This window comes from Bufo gargarizans, chromosome 2 (assembly GCF_014858855.1).
Source record: "Bufo gargarizans isolate SCDJY-AF-19 chromosome 2, ASM1485885v1, whole genome shotgun sequence".
In the NCBI taxonomy this organism is placed as follows: Eukaryota; Metazoa; Chordata; class Amphibia; order Anura; family Bufonidae; genus Bufo; species Bufo gargarizans.
The window spans coordinates 166,705,640-166,723,234 of record NC_058081.1 but is presented as its reverse complement, the minus strand read 5'-3'; the positions used below and the strand labels follow the sequence as shown (position 1 = coordinate 166,723,234).

At 42.0% G+C, this 17,595-nt stretch overlaps 1 protein-coding gene across 3 annotated transcripts in view; it reads right to left on the bottom strand.

The window, feature by feature from the left end:
* The window catches only part of UNC13C (unc-13 homolog C), a 908,495-nt gene that overhangs the window by 63,916 nt on the left and 826,984 nt on the right, over positions 1 to 17,595 (bottom strand). For all 3 annotated transcript variants that reach the window (XM_044279668.1, XM_044279669.1, XM_044279667.1), the window contains one exon: positions 4,434 to 4,581. In XM_044279668.1, the coding sequence (XP_044135603.1) occupies positions 4,434 to 4,581 (148 nt within the window). The remainder of the gene's footprint in view (positions 1 to 4,433; positions 4,582 to 17,595) is intronic.

Sequence of the window (17,595 nt, the reverse complement as noted above, 5' to 3'; positions counted from 1 at the left end):
CTGGGCTTCCTCTAGGTCTGATAGTTTAGAGCAGCAGCAGTGTCATTACCTGCTGAGTTTCCTCTAGGTCTGATGGCTTTGAGCAGCAGCAGTGTTATTACCTGCTGAGTTTCCTCTAGGTCTGATGGTTTAGAGCAGCAGCAGTGTCATTACCTGCTGAGTTTCCTCTTTTGAGCAGCAGCAGTGTTATTACCTGCTGAGTTTCCTCTAGGTTTGATGGCTTTGAGCAGCAGCAGCGTCATTACCTGCTGAGTTTCCTCTAGGTCTGATGGCTTTAGAGCAGCAGCAGTGTCATTACCTGCTGAGTTTCCTCTAGGTCTGATGGCTTAGAGCAGCAGCAGTGTCATTACCTGTTGAGTTTCCTCTAGGTCTGATGGTTTAGAGCAGCAGCAGTGTCATTACCTGCTGAGTTTCCTCTAGGTTTGATGGCTTTGAGCAGCAGCAGTGTCATTACCTGCTGAGTTTCCTCTAGGTCTGATGGTTTTGAGCAGCAGCAGTGTCATTACCTGCTGAGTTTCCTCTAGGTTTGATGGCTTTGAGCAGCAGCAGTGTCATTACCTGCTGAGTTTCCTCTAGGTCTGATGGCTTTGAGCAGCAGCAGTGTCATTACCTGCTGAGTTTCCTCTAGGTCTGATGGCTTTAGAGCAGCAGCAGTGTCATTACCTAGGTTTGATGGCTTTGAGCAGCAGCAGTGTCATTACCTGCTGAGTTTCCTCTAGGTCTGATGGCTTTAGAGCAGCAGCATCATTACCTGCTGAGTTTCCTCTAGTTTTGATGGCTTAGAGCAGCATCAGTGTCATTACCTGCTGAGTTTCCTCTAGGTCTGATGGCTTTAGAGCAGCAGCAGTGTCATTACCTGCTGAGTTTCCTCTAGGTCTGATGGCTTTAGAGCAGCAGCAGTGTCATTACCTGCTGAGTTTCCTCTAGGTCTGATGGCTTTAGAGCAGCAGCAGTGTCATTACCGGCTGAGTTTTCTCTAGGTCTTATGGCTTTAGAGCAGCAGCAGTGTCATTACCTGCTGAGTTTCCTCTAGGTCTGATGGTTTAGAGCAGCAGCAGTGTCATTACCTGCTGAGTTTCCTCTAGGTCTAACGGCTTTGAGCAGCAGCAGTGTCACTACCTGCTGAGTTTCCTCTAGGTCTGATGGCTTAGAGCAGCAGCAGTGTCATTACCTGCTGAGTTTCCTCTAGGTCTGATGGTTTTGAGCAGCAGCAGTGTCATTACCTGCTGAGTTTCCTCTAGGTTTGATGGCTTTGAGCAGCAGCAGTGTCATTACCTGCTGAGTTTCCTCTAGGTTTGATGGCTTTGAGTAGCAGCAGTGTCATTACCAGCTCCTGGACCACAGTTTTATAGAAACAAATGCTCAATTGTACAGATTCCACTAATATGATATATGACAGGGGTGGCCAACCTGTGGATCTTGAGCCACATGCGGCTCTTTGCTTCTTTAATTGCAGCTCTAGCTGTCAAGCTGGGATGCAGTCAGGCCAGCTTACTCTCCACCCCATGCTCAGATCTCTTTTCCTGATCGGGCACTGTTGCTACTTTGCAGCTCCAGCTCACTCTCTACTACGTCCTGATGCACACAGTGTGAGAACATAGTACGTGGAGACACGCACTATGACCTGACGTTGTGCTCATCAGGTCACAGTGGAGAGCGTGTCAGACCTGCGTAGTAGTATGTGCCCGAGCAGGAGCCCAGTGCCTGATCAGAAGAGGGAAGAGTTTTTTTTTTAATTATAGAACTGAGCATGGGAGGTTCTGATCTGAGCATGGGGGAATAGTGTACTGATCTGGGCAATGGGGGTCTGATCTGAGCATGGGGGGTTCTGATCTGAGCAATGGGGGTCAGATCTGAGCATGAGAGGGGGATATGAGCATGCTGGTTCAGATTTGAGCATGGGTTGGTCAGGTCTGAGCATGGGGGGGTCAGATCTGAGAAGGGGAGAGATCTGAGCATGGGGGGGAAATCTGAGCATTGGGGGGATATCTGAGCACTGGGGGTCTGACACTGGGAGTCTGATTTGTGTTGTCTGATCCCAGCATTGGGGGTCTTATTTTAGGGGTCTGATTTGGAGGTCTGATGAGGTTTGGGGATCTTATTTTAGGTCAGATGAGGATTGGGGATCTGATTTAGGAGTCTGATCTGAGGTCTGTTGAAAAATATATTTTTTCCTTTTTCTCTGCTAATGAAAAATAAGAAAAAACCTCAGATCAGATGAAAAATCTTTTTTTCTCTTCTGTTCTTTTTTTTTTAAACTTAGGTGGATCTTGTAGGGCAAAAAATACGGTGACTCAAGAGTAAATGTATAGCTTGTGGCTCCTGGTAGTCACTTTTTTTTTTTTTCTTTGTGTCTGTAAGGTTGGCCACCCCTGATATATGGCAACTGTGACACAGGCCAATAAATTAACTTAGGCTACTTTCACACTCGCGTTTGGTGCGGATCCGTCATCGATCTGCACAGATGGATCCGTTCAGATAATACAAACTTCTGCATCCGTTCAGAATGGATCCGTTTGTATTATCTTCAACATATCCAAGACGGATCCGTCTTGAACACCATTGAAAGTCATTTTCTATTGTGCCAGATTGTGTCATAGAAAACGGATCCGTCCCCATTGACTTACATTGTGTGTCAGAACGGATCCGTTTGGCTCAGTTTCATCAGACAAGCGAATGCAGGCAGCGTTGTGGTGTCCGCCTCCAATGTCTAATGGAGACGGAAGGGAGGCAAACTGATGCACTCTGAGCGGATCCTTTTCCATTCAGAATGCATTAGGGCAAAACTGATCAGTTTTGGACCGCTTGTGAGAGCCCTGAATGGAAAGTAGCCTTAGGCACACTGGTCTGTGATTAATGGCATTTTTTTTATGACATTTTCAAATGTAATTTAAAAAACATATACTTTTTAGTATAAAACTCTCAATTGGACCGCCAATTACCCGATGAACAAAACACTTGTTTATCGGGTAATTGGATCGTTTGCACACACACAAAAATCCTCATTTCCCGACAGCTGATTGTGCTGTGTAAACACGATCGGCTGCCAAGAAACAACAAGACACTATGGGGAAGAACAATAGCATTAGTGATCGCTCCTCCCCATCTCTGGAGGAGATTACTGCATGTAATAGTAGCGGTCTACTCCAAAAGCTGGCAGCAGATTGTCTGGAAGGAACGCTTGCATAATACCTCCCATGTAAAGGGACCTTAATGCCCCTGCATGAACGGCAACTTACATAGGTTATCTCATTTCAGCAAATGGCAATCATCATTTAGACAAAGTTAATACAAGGCACTTACTAATGCATAGTGATTGTCCATATTGCTTCCTGTGCGGTCTTGATACATTTTTCCATCACATAATACACTGCTCATATCCAGGGGTTACGACCAACCTGCAATCCAGAAGCGATGGCCATGCTTGTACACCACAGGAAAAAGTGTTGTTGGCCTATGTGTACTCCCGCAGTCCAGACCACCAAAGAGGCCAGGGCCTTTTCCTACAGTGTGCAAGCACGGCCACTGCTGCTGGATTATAGAGTGGTCGTAACCCCTGGATATAAGCAGTGTATAATCTGATGGAAAAATGAATCCAGCCACCAAAGGAGGCAATATGTACAATCACATTACATTAGTAAGTGCATTGCATCACTTTATAGTCTAGAAAACTGTTATCACCTCTAGGTAGGGATCACAGAAGCACATTCAATCATACTTAAAGGGGTTATCTCATTTCAGCAATGGCATTTATCATGTAGGTAAACTACATGATAAATGCCATTGCTGAAATGAGATAACCCCTTTAAGTATGATTGAACTTGCTTCCGTGATCCCTACCTAGAGGTGATAACAGTTTTCTAGACTATAAAGTGATGACAGACGTAATTTTTTTTTTGCTTTGTTCATGTGACTGCAACCAGGGTAGTAAAATGTGCTCAATGCAATACCAGTAGGCACAAAATATGGTGCAACTTTATGTAAGCATTGATGTGGCATAAAGAAAAGAAAAGCCATAAAGAGAAGCCTGCTGCACCAACGTTATCATGCCATGCAATGTCTCCTCCTACAACTGCACCAATGCGATTCTCAGCTGATCATATTAGGGGACATTTTTACTACGGTGGCAGCAATTAAAGTGTCTTACTAATTTCAACAATAAGGAATAATATACTTGTCTGGTCTCTGGCTGTAACAGCTTCCAATTAGTTTGGGAAATTATATTTCCTGCAGACAAACAAAGACAATAACATGTCTTTGGTCTACATTTCAGAAAGTAGGAAAGAACTCTGCCTATTCATTACTGACAATTCCCATAATTTCCAGACTGCTAATCAAAACAGCAATTGCATAAGTACTAGTCTAAACACTACTGTGTGCGAGTTGCCGCAGATTTTTAATTATTAGGAAGGGAATAAATGAACCACACTTACCTTGAGATGCCTGTGTTTCTATAAATTTTTTAATCAAAGCATCGGTAGTTTGGGTGTAGAGGCTGAGAGCATATTTCAATGACTGTAGGTCTATGCTCTTCTCCAGGAAATTCTTCTTCAACCCACTTCCCCCGGCGTGAAAGTATTGCTATGGTAAAAGACATTAGACCTGTGAGATTTCATTTAAAAAATGTAACGAACCAAATAGCCAACATGATAAGTAGCTGCCATCTTTAAAGTACTGTGAATGTTTGGGAAGGGAAATACACTATTAGGCCTCATTCAGATGATCATAATGTGGACAAATTTTAGGGTCCATGTAATAGCTGTAGGTCTAATAATCCGAACTTAAAGCATCATAGATTCCTATGATGCTGTTAGCTTGGTTCATTAGATCCACAGTCTGGCCATGATTTTCGGCTGTAATATGGATGCTAAAGGGGGCCACATTATGGTTATTGGAAAGAGGCCTCACTAACATGAGTGCAATACATGGTTAACCCCCATACACATTCAAGTCTCAACTGTTGACAAGACAGAAGGAGCAATGGCCTTAGTTACCAAGCATATGTTTTTCATTCAGCCCTTTCTAGTGACCCTCAATGGCTAATACTCTTGTGTCTGGGACATAGATAGACTACTTTGTATACCAAGTAATAGCAGAATATTAATACAACAAAACATAAGCGGACCCCCGCTGATCAGTTGTTTGAGAAGGCACCTACGTTTTTGTGAGTGCCACTGCCTTCTTGCAGCTCACCGAGCACAGCACCGTACATTGTATAGCAGCTGTCTGGCGGGGAACTAAAAGTAGACCTGGAAAAAAAGGTTTAAGTGGCCTCATGTTGCAGGTAGGTCCAAACTGACAGAAGACGGGGCAACATAATTAGTCAGGGCAGATCAATACCATAACGCAGAGCAATATACCATCCCAGCTGAACCAAATACCACAGTGCAGCACAATATACTGCTATCTGCTCCACAGCAGGCTGGCCAGGTGCATAAGAGTCAATCAGTTCATTATAAACCTGGCTAGTGGCCACGAGGAGGGCTTGGGTGGCCCTCCTAGGCATCGGCCCACCGGGAAATTTCCATGTAGGGTCTATGGCCAATCCGCCCCTGGCAGCTGTACTTGGTATCATGCTGAGTCCCACTCACTTGAATAGGACTTAACTGCTCCTAGGCCATGAACGTGTCTTCACTGGCCTAGAAAAAATGGACAGAAGGCCACAGCGCTTACTGGAGTCAGACCCCCACAAATCAGATACTGATGACCTATCTAGAGGATAGGTCACCAGAATAAAATCTCAGAAAAGCAGTTTAACCGTCCTTACTTACTGTATAGCTGGGATTTGTCTGATGCACAGCTGCAAACCCGCAGTACAGACTTTAAGTTATAGATTAAATGATAAAATGCTGGCTGCCCACAATCACCACTAGAGGGAGTGTAGGAGCGAACCTATTGCTGTGTACACATAGAATTCAATACAACAATATTCAGCATGCTCTCCTAGGTGACTGCTGCAGCCAGTCAGAATTTTCTTTTAACTCTATTGCTACGCTTCTACATTTATAAATATAATATATAGTATGAAGATAGTAAAAGAGTAATCATTACATCATTTTAGACCTCTTTAAATAAAGTAATACAAAATGGTGTTTAACCCTTTAACGATGCTTAACTGACATAACAGTCAGCCATGCGCACGTGGGATATGTATGGAGCAAGCTCAGCTTGTGAGCCTGTTCCATACATATCCTGCATACACATGACTGATATGCAATACAGCTGCCACCTGCCAGCAATGGCCGTGATCGGAGATAACTCTTGTCCCAATCATTTAATCTCTCAGATGGTATGGTCAATAGAGCAGGATTTTGATCAGTTTCTTGTAAAGGCTCCCACGCCTGTCCTAGCAGACTACCTGTAAGTAAAATTTCCACAGACTGCAACAGCACACCATTTCACAGGAAAAGGGATAACTATTAGCTACTACCAATGGGACCCCCACCGATCACGAGAACAGGAATCCCGTACCCCATGGGGCCCTCCCTAAATGAAAGGAGTGGCCAGTCGGGCATTCACACGGCCATTCCATTCTTTTCTATCGGAGTTCCAGGGGCAGCCAAATAAAGCTCTCTGCTATCTCTGAACTCCCACAGATATTAATGAAGCAGCTACGTAAATGCCCAACTGGCCACTTCATTCATTTAGGGGGACTCCATGGGGTACAGGATCCCCATACTCATGAGCAGTGGGGATCCCATTGGTAGTACCCCCGCTGATCAAATAGTTATCTCCTATCCTGTGAATAAGGGATAACTTTATATAACTGGAATACCCCTTCAAAGGATCAAAGGTAGATACCCACTGTAATCATACGTAGTAAAGCTGTTTAGTTTCACTCCTAATAGGACCCTGCAGAACTGTGAATATTAATCACACATTTTATTTCAGTTAAACTAAAACCAGGAATTACAGCTCTGCACACTTAACATCAACCACCATTCCACTACACATAACTGTTATTATATTCGGCACAAAAACCTTGGATTGTGTGAATAGATGATTGACGTGAGACACACTCATGGATGATCCATATATGACATAAACCGGACTGGAATTTCTTTTCAATCGAGTGTTACTGTGACTGCATATAGTTCATAGAACTTAAAGCAATTCTGATGCAATCATTTTTTTGTATCATCTTACGTTATTGATTTTCTATATGGTTTATTTTCTAGGGCTTCTATTTTCCAGTTAGAATATGCTATAAATAAGGAGTCAGAAAGGACAAATGAAAGAATGTGCCTCTGTAAAGGCAACCTTACAGAACATCCATGGATTTCATTTTGTTAATTTTTTTATTTACTGCTACCTACTCCCAGCATGAACTAGTTAATTTAAGTAATCTGCTTTCAATATTCTAGAGTAGAATAAATCTAATATATTAATACTGAGCGTTACAATTAGAGATGAGCGAATCAACTTCGGATGAAACATCCTAAGTTGATTCACATAAAACTTTGTTCTAATACTGTACAGAGCAGGAGCTCCGTAAATTATTAGAATGTATTGGCTCCAATGAGCCGAAGTTATTGCTTCGCAAAGTCTCACGAGACTTTAAGCAATAACTTAATAAATTAATTTGTACTGTAAAAAAAACATTTCATCCAAAGTCAATTCGCTAATCCCTAGTTGCAATAATAGTCATGCCATAAAAATGATAAATTAATAAAAACAAAAATTCACATAAAATCAATTAAATATACAGTATTTTTCGCTTTATAAGACGCACTCCCCCCCCCCCCCCAAAAAAAAAGTGGGGGGAAATGGCTGTCTGTCTTATAAAGCGAATACTTCACTGGCCGCTATGCTGCATAGCGTGGCCAGTGAAGTATCAGTGTGGAGGGAGCAGGCAGGGACACTCATAGCGGGGCCCGGTGCAGTGACTCTACTCTAATACACCGGGCCCCGCAACTGTTAAACATTCAATCTGATCTATATCTAATTTTATATGCTCTGTACGGTACTTACTTTAGTACCGTAAGTATAGCATTAAGACGGCACAGACCGGCATCTCCCTCGGCGCGTGACAGAGGGAGCTGGGGCAGGCAGCGCATGAGGAGGGAACTGCGGCAGGCGGAGCATGACCGAGGGAGATGCCGGTCTGCGCCGTCTTAATACTGTACTTACGGTACTACAATAAGTACCGTACAGAGAATATACAATTAGATATAGATCAGATTGAATGTTTAACAGTTGCGGGGCCCGATGTATTAGAGTAGAGTCACTGCACCGGGCGCCGCAATGAGTGTCCATGCCTCCTCCCTCCACACTGATGCATCTGATGGGGGATCTGTAGATGACACTTATGGGGATCTGTGGTTGACATAAGTGTCATCCACAGAGCCCCATAAGTGTCATCCACAGAGACCCATAAGTGTCATCCAGATCCCCATCAGTGTAATGCACAGATCCCCATAAGTGTAATGCACAGATCTCCCCTCAGTGTAATGCACAGATCCCCCCTCAGTGTAATGCACAGATCCCCCCTCAGTGTCATTCACAGATCCCCCCTCAGTGTCATTCACAAATCCCCCCTCAGTGTCATTCACAAATCCCCCCTCAGTGTCATCCACAGATCCCCCCTCATTCTCTCACTTATAATTATTAATCGCTTCAGGACACAGCCATTTTTCGTCTTCAGGACGCAGCCTAATTTTGCAAATCTGACGCTTTAACTTATCCAGGCCATTCCGAGATAGTTTTTTCGTCACATATTGTACTTCATGACAGTGGCAAAATTGAGTCAAATTATTTCAATTTTTTTTATAAAAAAAAAACTAAATTTACCAAAAATTTAGAACAATTAGCAAATTTCCAAATTTCTATTTCTCAACTTTTATAATAGATAGTAATACCTCCAAAAATAGTTATTACTTTATATTCCCCATACGTCTACTTCATGTCTGGATCATTTGGAAAATGGCATTTTATTTTTTTGAGATGTTAGAAGGCTTAGAGGTTTAGAAGCAAATCTTATTTTTTTTTTTTTTTTTTCAAAACCCAACTTTTTCAGAACCAGTTCAGTTATGAAGTCACTTTATGGGGCTTACATATTAGAAACCACCCATAACTAACCCCATTTTAGAAACTACACCCTCAAGCTATTGAAAACTGAGTTTAAAAACTTTGTTAACCCTATAGGTGCCCAACGAGAATTAAAGGAAAATGGGAATGAAATTTCAAAATTTCACTTTTTTTTGCAGATTTTAAATTTTCATATTTTTTTTTTCTGCAACACATAAAGGGTTAACAGCCAAACAAAACTCAAAATCTATTACCCTGAATCTGGAATTTACAGAAACACCTCATATGTGCTAAAAAACTGATGTATGGGCGCACAGCAGGCTTCAGAGTGGAAGGAGTACCATATGGCTTTTGGAGAGCGGATTTAGCTGGAATGGTAATTGGGAGCTATGTCGCATATGAAGACACCCTACAGTGGAAGCCCCCCAAAAGTGACCCCATTCCGGAAACTACACCCCTCAAGGAATATTTCAAGGTGTGTAGTGAGCACTTTGACCCATCAGGCGTATCACAGAATTATGTGAAAAGGAAAAATTTTAATTTTTTCCAGAAAAAGTTGCTTTACACCCATATTTTTCACTTTTCCAAAGAGTAACAAGACAAAATGCACCCCACATTTTATTCCTCATTTCCCCCCGAATACAGCAACACCCATATGTGCTCAAAAATGATGTATGGGCACACAGCAGGGCTCTAGAGTCAAACAGCAAAATTTTGATTTTGCTGACCTGAATTGGCAGATATTGATTTTAGGTGTCATGTCGCATATACAAGATTCCTGAGGTACCCATAAATTAAAAAACCCAAGAAGGGACCCCATTGTGAAAAGAGCACCCCCTTACGAACATTGTAAGTGGTGGAAAGGGTACTTTTCAGCAAACAAGTGTCTCACAGAAGGCAGAAACTCTTGTTAAAAGATTTCAAAGCACACATTTGTGAAAATGATAAATTACGAGACACCCCATATGTGCTTGTAGCCTGCTGTATGGGCGCACAGCAGGTAAATAGCTAATGTGAATTTGGCTGGCCTGAATTGGCAGACATGGATTTTAGGTGCCATGTCGCATTAAAAAAAATCCTGAGCTCCTAAGAAATTAAAAACTCCAAGAAGTGACCACATTTTGGAAAGAGCACCCCTGTACAAATATTTTAAGTGGTGGAAAGGGTACTTTTCAGAGAACAGGTGTCTTACAGAAGGCAGAAACACTTTCAAAGGATTTCAAAGCACACATTTCTGAAAATGAAAAATTACTAGCAGACCCCAATTTTTCACTTTCACAAAGGGTTAAAGGAGAAAATGCACCCCAGTTTGTTTCCCATTTTCTCCCCATTCAGGAAACACCCCATAAGTGCTCTTAGCCTGCTGTATGGGCGCATAGCAGGGCTCAGAATGGGAGGAACACAGTGTGGCTTTTGGAGGGCAGATAATTGTCAGGCACCATGTCACATTTGAAGACACTCTGAGGCACCCCAACAGTAAAAACCACAAAAACGAGGCTCTATGGGTGCCAGAACATAAAAGGAAATTTAAGAAATGCCCCATTTAATAAAATGACACCCTTCAATGTAATTATCTAGTGGTATAATGAGAATGTAAAACTATTGGTTGTTTTTTTTTGGGGGGGGGGGGGAACTATTATTGTATTGCCAAATGAAAAAATGCTAAACTGAAAATGTCTTTCCATGGATTAATAAAGAAATGAATAAAATAAACTTTATAGATATCAGTGGAGGTGTGATAAACTTGAAAGAACTATCCAATACAGAGGCCTTGTTTAGAGGGGGAGGTCTGACAGTAGTGAGTGGTGTCTTTCCTAATCCCTTTAACCGAGCAGACTCAATATTTTTTGGTGGGTCGCCTTTTTTTTCTGTGTCTGGAAGTACTCCAGGGAGAAGCACTGCTAACTGAATTATTGCCCTCTCCTTCATTGAACGCCCAAAAATCAATTTTTTTATAATTTTTTCCTGAAATTCCAAGAAGGTCCCCCCATGACCAGCTGTTCTGTAGATGACAAAGGCATTATATAGTAACACTTGGGTTAGGTACACAGCTAATTTTTTTGTACCACACCTTAGATTTTCTTAAGGTACTGAAAGGCTATAGTACCTGGTCTGATAGATCCACTCCGCCCATGAACTGGTTGTAATCCTGGATGCACACAGGCTTGGTGTTCTGCTCTGTGGTTCCTCGGACTGGGACTGGGGTGAATTGATTTGCATGGATGGTAGTTAACACAAGAACATCCGGTTTGTCCTTGTCTTTTAGCAACATCAAATTTTCTGAGCAAACAGCCCTGCTTTCTCCACAATGCACTGTCTGATCTATAAAGGATTTAGGCCCCTTTCACACAGGCAAGAATTCCACGTGGGTGAAATGCGTGAGGTGAGCGCATTGCACCCACACTGAATCCAGAACCATTCACTTCAATTGGGTTGTGCAGATGATCACTTGTGCGTTGCGTGAAAATCACAGCCTGTTCTATATTCTGCGTTTTTCTCGCAATGCAGGCCCCATAGCAATAAATGAGGCTGCGTGAAAATCGCATGCAAGTGCAGATGAGGTGCATGCATGGTTGCTATGAGATGATAGGGATGAGCAGCCCTGGACCCCATTAAAGTCTAATCACTGTATTATTTTCCCTTATAACATTGTTATAAGGGAAAAAAATAGCATTCTTAATACAGAATGCTTAGTATAATGTGCCTTGAGGGGTTAAAAAAAAATGATATTAACTCACCTCATCCACTTGATTGCGCAGCCGGCATCGTCTTCTTTCTTCTTCTTTCAGGACCTGCATAACTCAGTGATTAAATTTGACACTGGTAAAGCTGGGTAATAACTCGTGATCTACACTGAGTTATTACCCAGCTTTTCTAGTGTCAGATATTATCACTGACTTACTACATAATTATTACATAATATTCGCTATATTGTGATATATTATTTTTTTAGAATATTATGAATAACTTAGTGATAATATCTGACACCCAAGCCATCCAACAGATGCAAAATAACTTTGAGATTTACCGGTTCTCAGTCAGATGACAGCTGGTTTGGAATATCTCATAGTGCACAAGGCTGCAGTTGTAAGGTATGCTGACTAAGCCTGTCACCTGTCTCATGGATAGATGGATGGCTTTTGGCATACAGCCTTTGTGTGGTTGTCTATTGTATGTCGTACTTAATAGGAGTCTAAGACACATCCAGCTATCCTCTTAATGCTGTTGCTAAACCATTTTGATTGGTTTCCATCAATTTCTAACCTTTTTTTATGAACCAGACACTCTCTTCTCTTCCGAGCAGGGTGTGCCTGGTTGTCTCCCATTAACTTCCAATGTATTAAATTGTCTTCGAGCAGCCAAAATTATTCGGCCGAGCGATGCTCGAGCAGAACAGGTATTCGGCCGAGCATGCTCGCTCATCACTACTTAGGAGAAGTCCCCAAAACTTTTGCATTTCAGTCGTGTCAGTAGGGGTCCATTTGTGGGGCCTTGAAAGATAACTGTCTGGATGGGAGGCAATAAATTGCTCTGCATATATATTTGTTTGTTCCACCATCAAGTTAATTAGGTCATCAGTGAAAAATAATTTGAAAAAATTTATTTCACTGAAACCTGTGGTATCTACATTGATGCCTGGAGTGGCTGTAAATTCAGGCACCTGCGGGGATCCATGAAGAGTCACTTGTATGGGGCTGCGACTGCGCACTACCCCTAGGACGCCTACGAGGGGGTTCATCATTAAATGAATCATTTGAGGAAGATGAAACTAAAAATGTCACTTCATCTCCACTGTTGGAGTCAATGTCCTCAAGAAACAGGGAATGTGCCTCTTCGGCAGTGAAAAGCTATTTAGTCATTTTAAACTGTAAACTAACGTAGATTATTATTATTTTTTTTTTTTATTGAACAGCAAACTTAAATCCTGTATATCCTTTAGGATAAAAACTCAGTCACTTGGCAGTTATTGACAGGTGTGACAGGTAGCAAAGATGGCTGTCGATGAGCCTAAGGAGGCTGAAAATTATACACAGGGGTCTAGTAGGGAGCACAGAGTAGTGGCAATATCCTTGTTGGGGCAGAAAAGGGGTTAATAATGTATTATTTTACAATTATAGGTGGCACAAATCCACATGGGTCATAGGAGACTTACATTTTACAGAATCATGCCACTCAAGTACAGGACACGATTATGTACACACAGGAGGATGGAACACGTAGTGACAGGGTTATTTTTTTATTTTTAATGTCACTTGGGAGTGTGTGACAGGTGTCTTGACGGACGGACAGGTTGGTGTAACAGGTGTCTTGATGGACGGACAGGCTGGTGTCACAGGTGTCTTGATGGACGGACAGACTCGAGTGACAGGTGTCTTGACAGACAGGCTGGAGTGACAGGTGTCTTGACGGGTGGACAGGCTGGAGTGACAGGTGTCTTGATGGACAGTCTGGAGTGACAGGTGTCTTGACGGATGGACAGGCTGGAGTGACAGGTGTCTTGATGGACAGGCTGGAGTGACAGGTGTCTTGATGGACAGGCTGGAGTGACAGGTGTCTTGACGGATGGACAGGCTGGAGTGACAGGTGTCTTGACGGATGGACAGGCTGGAGTAACAGGTGTCTTGACGGACAGACTGGAGAGAAAGGTGTCTTGACGGACGGACAGGCTGGAGTGACAGGTGTTTTGACAGACAGACTGGAGTGACAGGTGTCTTGACAGACAGACTGGAGTGACAGGTGTCTTGACAGACGGACAGACAGGCTGGAGTTACAGGCACAGAAGAGTGGCAAATTGGCACTGAAGGAGTTAATTATGTGTGAGGCAGGGGATGATTCACAGAACTGATGATGACAGGCTGACAGATGAGCCACAGAACTGATCTGTGTCACTAATTGGGGCACAGAAGAGTGGTGTTTCAGCACTGAAGGGGTTAAAAGGGGTTAAAATGTTTGTGGTGAGCGCATTCTGACAAAGCTCCTTCTGTGATCGCCTTCCTGACAGAAATTGAGACGATCAGAGAAGGAGAGTACACACAGTACCTCCCTAAATCGCGTCAATGAGCTGTGATTGGTCCATCTGCAGTTTTGGACCAATCACAGCCATCGCCGGCCAGGGAGCGTTGCGATTCACTCCCGCCGGCGTCACTGGTTGCCTAGCAACACAAGTGTGCCGGCAAAACTAAACTGTCAGTGCATCGCTCTATGCGCTGACAGTTAAATCGCATCACGCACATGGAATGCGGTAAAGCACCACATTCCCCCACGTACATGTACGTGATAATGCGGAGAGGGGTTAAACATCCAATTTGTCTTAATATGCCTTAGTAGTACATATAGATATTAATATATAATATATATGATAGTTTTTACTTCAAGTTCAATATATAAGCGGACAGCATGAGACGATCAGTGTTTCCCGATTATACAATACTGCTGTGTCCAGTGTTCTTCCATCCCCTTATGACTGCGAGTTTATCCAAAATGAACAAGTTGTACAATATGTTGGATCTCACCCAAAGATGAATATTCCGACAGTATCAGCAATGCTTGTTCACTTGGATAGGGTTTATATTTTATGTATTACATTTCATAGATTTTTTGTGGGTTTCTGGTTTTGTTTTTATTCATATTTACGTTTGTTGTATGAGTATTGCTGTTTAACTGTTCTATTAAACTTTTACAAGTAGAGCCCCCCTTGGAGAGGGTGTCAGCACTAAGTTTGTGTTGAAGTAACTGGTTATTTTACCCTTTGTTACATTTTATTCCAATGAGGGTCTCCTTTGTACCATGGAAAAGTGTCTATGTCATTCAGACACAGGCTCTTGATCATGGCCATATGAAAGTCTGAAAAAGACCCTTCTCTTGGGAACGGGTCAGTACATTTCATTCCTTCTGTCCATTTACACATATTATCAACCCAAGGATCAGTATAAAATGGACCTAAACACCTCTGGACAAACATTTTTTAGACTTTCCCCCCAATTCATTTTTAGGAGACAGTTTCACCATAGAGATTTGCAGCAGACTCAGGGTACATGATTTTCAGTTCCAAATTTTAAAATTGTTTCTTTATGGGATCCTTCTTACCATAAGAATTGCCCATTTTTTTTTTTTTTTTTACTTAGCTAAAATATACAGTGAGATCAGCTGAATTTGAAGGTTTATCTAAGGATAATTATGTTTGTGTTCAGTGCGAAAATACTTACTGATAAACCGTATGCTTATCAGTTTGTGTTTTTTTTTTTTTATCCTATTTCTTAACCACTTAAGGACCACAGGTTTATACCCCCCTAGTGACCAGGCCCTTTTTTACAAATCGGCACTCCACAACTTTAGCAGTTTATCGCTCGGTCATGCAACTTACCACCCAAATGAATTTTACCTCCTTTTCTTCTCACTAATAGAGCTTTCATTTGGTGGTATTTCATTGCTGCTGACATTTTTACTTTTTTTGTTATTAATTGAAATTTAACGATTTTTTTGCAAAAAAATGACATTTTTCACTTTCAGTTGTAAAATTTTGCAAAAAAAACCACATCCATATATAAATTTTTCGCTAAATTTATTGTTCTACATGTCTTTGATAAAAAAAAAATGTTTGGGTAAAAAAAAAATGGTTTGGGTAAAAGTTATAGCGTTTACAAACTATGGTACAAAAATGTGAATTTCCGCTTTTTGAAGCAGCTCTGACTTTCTGAGCACCTGTCATGTTTCCTGAGGTTCTACAATGCCCAAACAGTAGAAAACCCCCACAAATGACCCCATTTCGGAAAGTAGACACCCTAAGGTATTCGCTGATGGGCATAGTGAGTTCATAGAACTTTTTATTTTTTGTCACAAGTTAGCGGAAAATGATGATTTATTTTTTATTTTATTTTTTTCTTACAAGGTCTCATATTCCACTAACTTGCGACAAAAAATAAAAAATTCTAGGAACTCGCCATGCCCCTCATGGAATACCTTGGGGTGTCTTCTTTCCAAAATGGGGTCACTTGTGGGGTAGTTATACTGCCCTGGCAATTTAGGGGCCCAAATGCGTGAGAAGTACCTTGCAATCAAAATCTGTAAAAAATGGCTGGTGAAATCCGAAAGGTGCAATTTGGAATATGTGCCCTTTTGCCCACCTTGGCTGCAAAAAAGTGTCACACATCTGGTATCGCCGTACTCAGGAGAAGTTGGGGAATGTGTTTTGGGGTGTCATTTTACATATACCCATGCTGGGTGAGAAAAATATCTTGGTCAAATGCCAACTTTGTATAAAAAAATGGGAAATGTTGTCTTTTGCCAAGATATTTCTCTCACCCAGCATGGGTATATGTAAAATGACACCCCAAAACACATTCCCCAACTTCTCCTGAGTACGGCGATACCACATGTGTGACACTTTTTTGCTGCCAAGGTGGGCAAAGGGGCCCACATTCCAAAGTGCACCTTTCGGATTTCACCGGTCATTTTTTACACATTTTGATTGCAAAGTACTTCTCACACATTTGGGCCCCTAAATTGCCAGGGCAGTATAACTACCCCACAAGTGACCCCATTTTGGAAAGAAGACACCCCAAGGTATTCCATGAGGGGCATGGCGAGTTCCTCGAATTTTTTATTTTTTGTCGCAAGTTAGTGGAATATGAGACTTTGTAAGGAAAAAAATAAAAATAAAAAAAATCATCATTTTCCGCTAACTTGTGACAAAAAATAAAAAATTCTAGGAACTCGCAGTGCCCCTCACGGAATACCTTGGGATGTCTTCTTTCCAAAATGGGGTCACTTGTGGGGTAGTTATACTGCCCTGGCAATTTAGGGGCCCATATGTGTGAGAAGTACTTTGCAATCAAAATGTGTAAAAAATGACCGGTGAAATCCGAAAGGTGCACTTTGGAATGTGGGCCCCTTTGCCCACCTTGGCAGCAAAAAAGTGTCACACATGTGGTATCGCCGTACTCAGGAGAAGTTGGGGAATGTGTTTTGGGGTGTCATTTTACATATACCCATGCTGGGTGAGAAAAATATCTTGGTCAAATGCCAACTTTGTATAAAAAAATGGGAAATGTTGTCTTTTGCCAAGATATTTCTCTCACCCAGCATGGGTATATGTAAAATGACACCCCAAAACACATTCCCCAACTTCTCCTGAGTACGGCGATACCACATGTGTGACACTTTTTTGCTGCCAAGGTGGGCAAAGGGGCCCACATTCCAAAGTGCACCTTTCGGATTTCACCGGTCATTTTTTACACATTTTGATTGCAAAGTACTTCTCACACATATGGGCCCCTAAATTGCCAGGGCAGTATAACTACCCCACAAGTGACCCCATTTTGGAAAGAAGACACCCCAAGGTATTCCGTGAGGGGCACGGCGAGTTCCTAGAATTTTTTATTTTTTGTCGCAAGTTAGTGGAATATGAGACTTTGTAAGGAAAAAAATAAAAATAAAAAAATCATCATTTTCCGCTAACTTGTGACAAAAAATAAAAAATTCGAGGAACTCGCCGTGCCCCTCACGGAATACCTTGGGGTGTCTTCTTTCCAAAATGGGGTCACTTGTGGCGTAGTTATACTGCCCTGG